Genomic DNA, 11,081 nt, shown 5'->3' with positions numbered 1-11,081 from the left:
CTGCCCTAGAAGAGCCGAATACCAGAAAATCAATATCTCTGTGAGAATGGTATTTAGGGAACAGGTGAAATACTAGCAGTTGCTTCCCTGGTGATAGGGAAATTCAAATACTAGCCGTTAGTTATGTAATAACAGATAAAGTCAAAGGGCTAACAATGGGCGAGCTCTAATTCCCTGCGCTCTGTATTGTTCATGCTGCACAAAGAGCTCAAGAGATTGCGCCCCGCACGCTTCGGCCGTAGATTAGGAGCTAAGGAATGTCAGTTCCTGATCCCGCCACTAGGTGGCACCCGTGCACGTCGGTATAGGGCAAATAGCGTCACATCCTCTGAACGCTTCCCAAAGCAGCCCAGCCTGGAATGTGTGCAGAGCGGAGCCTGAGTGGGCGAGGGGAGGACGTGCGTATCCTGCCTCCCTTTATCCTCTATTAACCCCCTTTCCTTTTATATCTGCCTCCCCTCCCTGCTTCCCCTTAGTTCCCCTGGATGATGATAATGATGATGACGGGCAAACAGGGATCCTGGCTCTATGTCATAGCGGGGCTCATAGTCCTCCTTGCGCTGCCCCAGTTCTCCCATTCGTGCCCGAGTCGCTGCCTGTGTTTCCGCACCACTGTGCGCTGTATGCACCTCATGCTGGAGACTGTGCCCTCCGTGCCGCCCCAGACCACCATCCTGTAAGTCTCTCTCTCTCTCTCTATATATCTCTATATCTCTGTCTGATCTGGGCGCTAAACTGGGGGCAAGTCAGCGCTACAGTCGTGCCTCCTCTTGCTCATGTACTTTTTCTTATCCTCTTCTATATACACTGTATATTGTATGTCTACTTATATATACACTGTATATTGTATGTCTACTTATATATACACTGTATGTGCTTCTACTCTTAAATACAGGGCATGTTGCATACAGCTATCCTTATATACAGGGAATATTGTATATGTATATCCTCATATATACACTGTATATTGTATGTCTACTTATATATACACTGTATATTGTATGTGCTTCTACTCTTATATACAGGGCATGTTGCATACAGCTATCCTTATATACAGGGAATATTGTATATGTATATCCTCATATATACACTGTATATTGTATGCTCTTCTACTCTTATATACAGGAAATATTGTATATGTATATCCTTATATACAGGGAATGTTCTATACTGATATCCTCTTATATATACAATGTATATTGTATGCGCATCTATTCTTATATACAGGGTATATTGCAAATGGTTCTACTCATATATCCAGGGCATATTGTATACAGCTATCCTTATATACAGGGCATATTGTATATTTATATCCTCTTCTATACAGGGAATGTTGTATACTGATATTCTCTTATATATACACTCTATAATGTATGTGCTTCTACTCTTATATACAGGACATATTGTATATTGTTCTACTCTTACATACAGGGCATATTGTATACTGTTATCCTCTTATAAACAGGGCATATTGTATACTGTTATCCTCTTACTGTATATACAGGGCATATTGCATATGGTTCTACTCTTATATACAAAGCATAGGCTCCCTTATTGTATTGCATTACTGTTATACATGGAAGCCGATACAGTAAGCCTTTCATGTAATGTTATATTGTACTTTGGCTGTTACTGTAAAGATTCTATACAGTAAATGTACTTGCGCTGCTATAAGTATATTTAAATACTGTCATATAATACACAAAAGCCATGAATATCTTGTAAATTATATCCTTAGAAACGGTGAGTTCTGATGTCATCAGTTATAAACGGTGAGTTCTGATGTCATTTCTGTCACATGACTCACTGAAACTTGTGTATTATAATAAATAAAGTACCCCCAGTTGCAAAATATGAGGATATTAGAAGTTACCTCAGAGTTCCATGACTTGTATAAAAACTTGTGTTTTTATATGGTCATGAAACTCCTTGGTAACTTATAATATCCTTACATTTTACAAGATACAAGGGGTACTTTATTCACTATAAATTGATTTTTAACTGTATTGATTTCATACTGTTCTACACCCTGGTACTGTAATGCTTCTATACTGTTATACATAGGCTCTAGTACTGTATTGCACAGATTAAACACAGGCTCTAGTACTGTATTGGACTCTGGTACTGTAATACTTCCAGGTTATAAAGATTCTTGTACTGTAATGTATCCATTATATACATAGGCTCTGATACTGTAATGATTATGCATTGACTCTGGTAATGCTTTTGTACTGTTATACATAGACTTTAGCACTCTGATGTGTTCATTACAAGTAGGCTCTGTACTATAATGCCTTTCATTGTTATTGGTTGTATCTGCCATTAATAGGCTTGGGTCAGTGGTATAATTATAGAGCAGTGTTGTCTCACAAAGCCCCAGCAGTTGGTCAGAGCCTCCGTAACAAGGTTACCATTAAAGTTATTTTTAAATCAGTAATTTAGCCAAGGTTCCAAAAATTGTTAATATGATATAGAAGTTTTCTCCAAATCTCAGCCTAACTGATTTGACCTAACTGGGCTTTCAGGTGTATCTAGTAGTGATGGGCGAATTTGTCCAACATAGGCTATAATCTGCATGTCTATGGCCAGCTTTAGGTACTGTAAAGCTTTCATATATTGTTAGGGCTTAGCCTAAAGCTTTTGCATATTATTATACATTGGTTTTTGTTTTGTATGGTTTTCTTATTCTGTTAGACATATACATGAGTACCTTAAGGCTCACACATATATTGTCATATATAGGCCTAGGTACTGTTAGGTTCAGACATACCATTGTATGTACATAGGCTTAAGTACTGTCTGGCTCTCATATTATATTATTACCAGCTTGCACACCCTGGCTCTCCGTAAAGTGAATGCCCGGTGAAGAAGGCTTTGGACACCTCCAAATTCGTGAGTACAATATTTTTACTGGCACTCAGGTCAAAGTTCAAGCAGGGACAACCCCTTGGTGTGTTTATTTGCAAAGGTGCAACGTTTCGGGGTAAACCCCTTTGTCAAGAATACAGCAAGGGTTTTGTCCCTGCTGGGACTCTGACCTGGGTGCCAGTGAAATTATTGTAGCAAGCACATGTCAAGCACAAACATGGGTTCTGTAAGGCTTTTACATGGTGCTTAAAAATGGCTGTACATGGGTCGATAAAAGATGCAGACAGACAAAGTTTATGGGGCTCTCCAACGGGCATCTCCGATTGACATCTGTAAAATTTTTCCGCAGTCTTAAAAATCCCATTGTATTGTGGAACGCATTGGTTTTTTGATGTGGTCCCCGATCCCACTGCCTGTATTTCTGGCCTTGTGATCTGATCGTTGAGCCCTAGGGCCCACAATCGGATGAGTCTAATATTACCCACTCATAGCTGTGCAAGACGAGTGGATCTGCCCATATATGGCCACCTTTACATGGACTTGAGTGCGATAATTTTGCTTACATATTCGGGTTTTTTTAGTTCCGGTTTGTGAAGTCATGCTTTTGTACATGGCAAATGCTTAAAAAAAGTAGAAACAAAATTAGTTTAACCAACATTTGTCATTGGTGACTTCCAGAATGGAAACCAAGATCTCTCTCTCTTGTGTCGGAACCCAAAATGAGGGCATCACAAAGTTACATAGTAACATAGTTAAATTGGGTTGAAAAAAGACAAAGTCCATCAAGTTCAACCCCCTCCAAATGAAAACCCAGCATCCATACACACACCCCTCCCTACTTTTAATTAAATTCTATCTACCCATACCTATACTAACTATAGAGTTTAGTATCACAATAGCCTTTGATATTATGTCTGTCCAAGAAATCATCCAAGCCATTCTTAAAGGCATTAACTGAATCAGCATCTCAACATCACCCGGCAGTGCATTCCACAACCTCACTGTCCTGACTGTGAAGAACCCCCTACGTTGCTTCAAATGAAAGTTCTTTTCTTCTAGTCTGAAGGGGAGGCCTCTGGTACGGTGATCCACTTTATGGGTAAAAATTTGGTTGTTTGTATGTAAAATTGGCGTACGGTGTGTTCCGTTGTGAATTCTGGAGGGTATACTTATAAAGTGAATCATACTTATCTACATCGGACAGGCAGAGCATCATTCTGCTATGTTTATGTATATATAAGGCCAGTACCTCCCTGGGATTCTAAAGTTGAATTCCCATTTTAATCTTTTTCCCATCTGAAAAAAGTTAAACATGTTAAACCCCTAGAGAGTAGAATATTGTTCTGACTTGGTCAGACTTTAAATTGATGACATCTGTTTTTTTATACTTTATATTAGCAGTTTCCTTTTCAGGCATATTGTATCAGTTTGCTAGTTTGTGAAATGTAACTTGTATTTCTGCTGATCTTTCGATAGCTTTTTACAGGAGGGTATTACTGACTGGTAGTTGAATATTTTTAAAAGAACAATTTTAGTGTCAGTATCACTTTAAGTCTACTAGAAAATCACGTAAACATTACATAAACCCATTCGGCTGGTTTTGCCTCCAATAAGGATTCATTATAGCTTCGTTTGAATCAAGTATAATGTACTGTTTTATTATTACAGAGAAAAAGGAAATCATTTTTTAAAATGTGGGTTATTTGGAAAAAATGGAGTCTATAGGAGCAGGGTCGCTCCTGCCATGAGGCAAGGTGAGAACCTTGCCTCAGTGGGCAGTGAGTGGCCAGTATTAAGGGGCAGCAAAAAGCTGCCTCCTGTACCTTTAAGAGCTGAATATGCAGTTTTTAAACCAGAAATTTGGCTCTGGCCAAAACTTTTAAGCACGGATCGGGAGAGGAGGTCGGCATCGGGGTTGCTGCCTCATAGTTACATAGTTAAATTGGGTTGAAAAAAGACAAAGTCCATCAAGTTCAACCCCTCCAAATGAAAACCCAGCATCCATACACACACCCCCCTCCCTACTTTTAATTAAATTCTATATACCCATACCTATACTAACTATAGAGCTTAGTATCACAATAGCCTTTGATATTATGTCTGTCCAAAAAATCATCCAAGCCATTCATCCTCAGGCGGCAGCAGCCCACGGATCACCCCTGTATAGACAGCCCTTCCATACTCCGCAGCTTTCTGGATATCAGGTCTCCTGAAAATAGATCTCATTCCTATTTTCCATTTTATCACTTTCCATTTTATCAGAACATGAAGCTAATTTAGACTTTGTAGGGCAGACACCAGTGGCATAACTATAGTGGGGTCTACTGTATGGTTCATACTTTGCTGGCCTTTGCCTTCTGCCAGTTGAGTGCAAACATGGAGGGGTTGCTAATGTGTGGGGGGACGGTACTGTTGGATAACCTTTTTTTTAATCTAACAGTATGGTTTGGGTGCTGTCAGTTTGTGCTCTATGGGTGAAAGTAATCGGTTTAAAAGGGAAGGTTTTGAGCGGGGAGTATGGTTCTCCATTTCTTTTAGTACTTCACATTATAGTGTAACAAAACAGAGAAAAGGGGGATTTGTATTAGTTAGATGTCTTTGGATGTTTGTGTTTTTTCAGCATATGTTTGGAATTAGCATACTTTCTGAGGTTCCAAACTGGATTCCATTAAAGGGCAAAGCTTTCTCTGAGAAACAATTGCGCCATAAAATACCAGAGCCACAAAAATCAGTATTGTGCAAAAACTGCTGCAGCCCAATAAGTTGTCCCTTTTTATTATCCTGTACCTCCAATATGGGACACAGAGCTGATTATTTTCATGCCAGGCCCGGTGAGTGCCCTGAGGAACGCCAGTGAGACGGGGGAACATACCAACTCAATGCAGGCTGTACCCTAGTTCAAATCCTACCCACACTACTGGTCATAGCTCTTGAAAAATCTTTACTGGGATGTGGAATATGTGTAGCCGTCTGGCTGTGATGCTTATGTGACAGGGATGTCCTTAATAAAAGTGCCTGGGGGTTTTGTTGTCGTACTGCTTCAGGGGGGAGGGGCTGCTTGTTTACTTCCTGTTAGTAGGGTTGCCACCTTTTCTGGAAAAAAAATACCGGCCTTCATATCTATTTATCTTTTTTCCCTATTAATAACATTGGGATCAGCCATAATTTTTACCGGCCAGGTGGCAACCCTACCTGCTAGGTCAGAATGCATGTCTGATGGCCGAGTTACAATTTCTGTTTTAAGTTATACTGACACTAAAAAAAAACTACTTTTTAAAATATGAAAGTATATTAAGCTACCTATAGGTCATGTCGATTGTTTTTTGCTGAGAAGGTTTGTTTTTGTAAGTAATTGTTAGTTGAAGTTTCTAAACCTGACTGTTTTGCCAACCTGACTGTCAGTTAAAGTTTCTAATGCTAACGGACTCCTGCTGCACAAATATGGCAGCCCCCTCATACAGGAACATGGGGGATCAGACAGGTAATGTAAAAGCATTGTGCAAATACTTTATGGCAAATTTATAAGTAGCTTTCAAAGGCAATTTTATGATAGATGTAACAAAGAGTTTAAATTCTGGTGTCAGTATCTCTTCAAGATAAAGTTTAACTAGCCCCTTTGATCAGATTTCCCAAGTCAGACTTTCTGTGGTGAATAAAACGATGGCACGGAACATTGTGGGATGCACACAGCTGGCGAGCATTGGTTCCCTAGAAACTCTGTATTGTTTGTGTAACCAGGCACGGATCCTAAGCACCATTTCCTCACTGGCGATTATATCTCTGTCTCAGGAAGTAAAACAATAACATTCAGCGCTAAATAGAATTCACACTTGCCATTGTTTGGTGAGCACACTTTAATCTCACCTTGTTTCCAGGTTTTCTTTATTTTGCTGTGTATGGGTGGTTTGGTCGATGAACTCCGTTCTACAATTGAACTGCTAGACAAACCACAGGAACATACAATATTAAAGCGATACTGACACGTTCCTATAAAAATCATAGGAACGTGTCAGTATCAAGTAAATGCTGCACCCGTAATCGTTGCCCCCACCTGCAAACCTGTGTGCAGCAGACCGGCCGTCACTGAAATGGCTCAGAAGGTCTTTTAGCAGTGTCGGAGGGTTGGGTGAAAGCAGGTTTGTGGGGGCTGGGGGCAGCTTTGCGGGGGGCTTTGAGAGAAATGATTACGGGTGCAGCATTTACTTGATACTGACACGTTCCTATGATTTTTATAGGAACGTGTCAGTATCACTTTAAGTTGAGAGTGACTGTAGGCAGGGCTGTATTTACAGTTTGTCCTGCCCTAGGCACTATTGATTAATAACACCCCCCCACACACACACAGCAGCAGAACTGATCACACACACATGGTTGATGGATTTATTTGTAGGACCCTGTCCCTTTAAATAACTATGATGCACAGGAGCAACTTCATAGAATAATGCAGATTATGTTATCTCTGAGCTGCTGGGGGGAATCCCTCTTACAGTAGGTGGCAGTTTCTTCCTGAGAAGGACTCCCTTTTGCTTTCCGTGCCCTGAGAAGAGCACACTTTTTTTTTTTCTCTTCAGAGCTCTGACAAGGACCCCATTTCCTTCTGCACCCTAAATAGAGCATACTTTGCTCTTCAGAGCCCTGACAAAGACGCCCTTTCCTTCTGCACCCTAAATAGAGCACACATTGCTCTTCAGAGCCCTGACAAGGACCCAATTTCCTTCTGCACCCTAAATAGAGCACACTTTGCTCTTCAGAGCCCTGACAAGGGCGCCCTTTCCTTCTACACCCTAAATAGAGCACACTTTGCTCTTCAGAGCATTGACATGGACCCCATTTCCTTCTGCACCCTAAATAGAGCACACTTTACTCTTCAGAGCCCTGACAAAGGCGCCCTTTCCTTCTGCACCCTAAATAGAGCACTCATTGCTCTTTAGAGCCCTGACAAGGACCCAATTTCCTTAGGCACCCTAAATGGAGCACACTTTGCTCTTCAGAGCCCTGACAAGGACGCCCTTTCCTCCTGCACCCTAAATAGAGTATGCTTTGCTCTTCAGAACCCTGACAAAGACGCCCTTTCCTTCTTTCAAGATTCCTTTATTTGTCAATACAGACAATATAGTTATACAGCGCATTGAAATCACGTTTCACTCAGTGCCCCCCCTTCTGCACCCTAAATAGAGCACACTTTGCTCTTCAGAGCCCTGACAAGGGTGCCCTTTCCTTCTGCACCCTAAATAGAGCACACTTTGGTCTTCAGAGCCCTGACAAGGGCACCCTTTCCTTCTACACCCTAAATAGAGCACACTTTGCTCTTCAGAGCATTGACATGGACCCCATTTCCTTCTGCACCCTAAATAGAGCACACTTTACTCTTCAGAGCCCTGACAAAGGCACCCTTTCCTTCTGCACCCTAAATAGAACACTCATTGCTCTTTAGAGCCCTGACAAGGACCCAATTTCCTTAGGCACCCTAAATGGAGCACACTTTGCTCTTCAAAGCCCTGACAAGGACGCCCTTTCCTTCTGCACCCTAAATAGAGTACGCTTTGCTCTTCAGAACCCTGACAAAGACGCCCTTTCCTTCTTTCAAGATTCCTTTATTTGTCAATACAGACAATATAGTTATACAGCGCATTGAAATCACGTTTCACTCAGTGCCCCCCCTTCTGCACCCTAAATAGAGCACACTTTGCTCTTCAGAGCCCTGACAAGGGCGCCCTTTCCTTCTGCACCCTAAATAGAGCACACTTTGGTCTTCAGAGCCCTGACAAGGGCACCCTTTCCTTCTACACCCTAAATAGAGCACACTTTGCTCTTCAGAGCATTGACATGGACCCCATTTCCTTCTGCACCCTAAATAGAGCACACTTTACTCTTCAGAGCCCTGACAAAGGCGCCCTTTCCTTCTGCACCCTAAATAGAACACTCATTGCTCTTTAGAGCCCTGACAAGGGCCCAATTTCCTTAGGCACCCTAAATGGAGCACACTTTGCTCTTCAAAGCCCTGACAAGGACGCCCTTTCCTTCTGCACCCTAAATAGATTACGCTTTGCTCTTCAGAACCCTGACAAAGACGCCCTTTCCTTCTTTCAAGATTCCTTTATTTGTCAATACAGACAATATAGTTATACAGCGCATTGAAATCACGTTTCACTCAGTGCCCCCCCTTTCTGCACCCTAAATAAACACACTTTGCTCTTCAGAGCCCTGACAAAGATACCCTTTCCTTCTTCACCCTAAATAGAGCACACTTTGCTCTTCAGAGCCCTGACAAGGACCCAATTTCCTTCAGCACCCTAACTGGAGCATACTTTGCTCTTTAGAGCCCTGACAAGGACGCCCTTTCCTTCTGCACCCTAAATAGAGCACACTTTGCTCCTCAGAGCCCTGACAAGGACGCCCTTTCCTTCTGCACCCTAAATAGAGCACACTTTGCTCTTCAGAGCACGGACAAGGACCCAATTTCCTTCTGCACCCTAAATAGAGCACAATTTTCTCTTCAGAGCCCTCACAAGAATCCCATTTCCTTCTGCAAACTAAATAGAGCACGTTTCTCTGCCACCTACTAACTTTACATTTCTCTTGCTCCCTTACACACATTAATATACTTTTTAATTAATATACTTTTTGCTAAACATACTGCTCAAAATACTAAACATACTGCTCAAAATACGTTTAGTCTGGAGCAATTGTTTTGTGCCATGTGAACAACTGCTAAAACACTGACCCGACCATTTGACATCTCAACTTGAATGTGAATGAACTAAAATAAAACTGTCCTTGTAAGACTTGCCCATATAATTTGGCCTTCTGGTGAGTGTCATACACATGCGTGTGAATTGCTGAAAGGCATCTGGGTGAAAGGTTAGCAAGTTGAATTTGTGGGTCAGCTAACCTGCTATAGCATGGGAGAAGCATTTCATTGTTTCTCTTCTACACAAGCAATAAACCTATAAATAAAGCTAACCTTATTACACATGCTCTTTATAGCAGCTATTTTTAATTTTTGGGGCAGAAGTTTATGAAGTGGTTCTAGTAATGTATGGCTGCCATAGGTGCAGCTGTTAATGGCCACATGGTTGTACAAACACAGCCTACAGGCTCCATTGATCCTTTACTAAAAGAGTCACGGATGGTGCCCAGCTCCACAACCTTTTGTAACCTGCTCGGTAGTAGATCTGCTTGGGAGGAGTAATGTAACATTTCTTGGGCAAAATAAGTATTTTTTTTAAAAAAAAAAGAAAAATGACAATATTCACCCCCCCTTTTTTAATTTTCTAGCTTGACTAGTGACTTAAGGGGACGACGACTAGTAATTTCATGCCTAGTGGGCTTAATGCTTTCTCTCATTTGCCGTCTCACTAGCTTTTGCTGACTGGGCAGAATGTAATGAAAAGAATGTAACAACATTAAAAAAGGGTGGACAAATTCACCGCCGGCTCCAAAAAGCATTGTTCAAGTGTTGGCTCTCCGTGTTTAACACTTGTTAAGTTATAGTATTTATTATAAATCTTAGATATATGTTATTAGTATCTTTCTTTATTATTCTATAAACGTTACAGGGTCTGTAAAATAGGAAAAGGTTAAATTGAGCCCCTCTTAAGATTCGCTAAACTGCAGCATTAGTTTGCTTTCAATTGCCAGTGGGATGGTGGTAGTTGTAGTTCAGTAACTACAGGTCGCTGATCTAAACAGATTGTTGTCCTGTGCCTTCTATGGTGTCAGGGGTGATACATTCTACCAATGACCTACTGTTCTGCACGACCATCCCAAAAAAGCACGGTGCTGTAAAACAAGGCACGCTAGTGTTCAGTCTCTGTTTTTATACATTAAACATCTCAGATGTTGTCCCCATAATGAATTAGAGTGCTGCACAAGGTTACTATAGTATATAAAAGGGATGCACCGAATCCACTATTTTGGATTCGGCCGAACCCCAGAATCCTTCGGGAAAGATTCGGCCGAATACCGAACCGAATTCTTATTTGCATATGCAAATTAGGGGTGGGAAGGGGAAAAACATTTTACTTCCTGGTTTTGTGACAAAAAGTCAGCATATGCAAATTAGGATTCGGATTCGGTTTGGCTGGGAAGAAGGAATCGGCTGAATCCGAATCCTGCTGAAAAAAAGGCAGAATCCTGGCCGAATCCCGAACCGAATCCTGGATTCGGTGCATCCCTAGTATATATAGATTTTATTCTGTAATAGTCATACA

The 11,081-nt window shown here is 41.3% G+C and overlaps 1 protein-coding gene across 2 annotated transcripts in view; it reads left to right on the top strand.

Moving 5' to 3' along the window:
* Positions 1-334: 334 nt before the first annotated feature.
* Positions 335-11,081, top strand: part of pxdn.L (peroxidasin L homeolog) — an 86,404-nt gene continuing 75,657 nt past the window's right edge. For both annotated transcript variants that reach the window (XM_018263995.2, XM_018263994.2), the window contains exon 1: positions 335-676. In XM_018263995.2, the coding sequence (XP_018119484.1) occupies positions 486-676 (191 nt within the window). In that variant the 5' untranslated portion in view covers positions 335-485. The remainder of the gene's footprint in view (positions 677-11,081) is intronic.

Source organism: Xenopus laevis, chromosome 5L, assembly GCF_017654675.1.
Source record: "Xenopus laevis strain J_2021 chromosome 5L, Xenopus_laevis_v10.1, whole genome shotgun sequence".
Lineage (NCBI taxonomy): Eukaryota > Metazoa > Chordata > Amphibia > Anura > Pipidae > Xenopus > Xenopus laevis.
The sequence above is the reverse complement of the archived record's forward strand: the minus strand, read 5'-3'. Positions and strand labels throughout refer to the sequence as shown.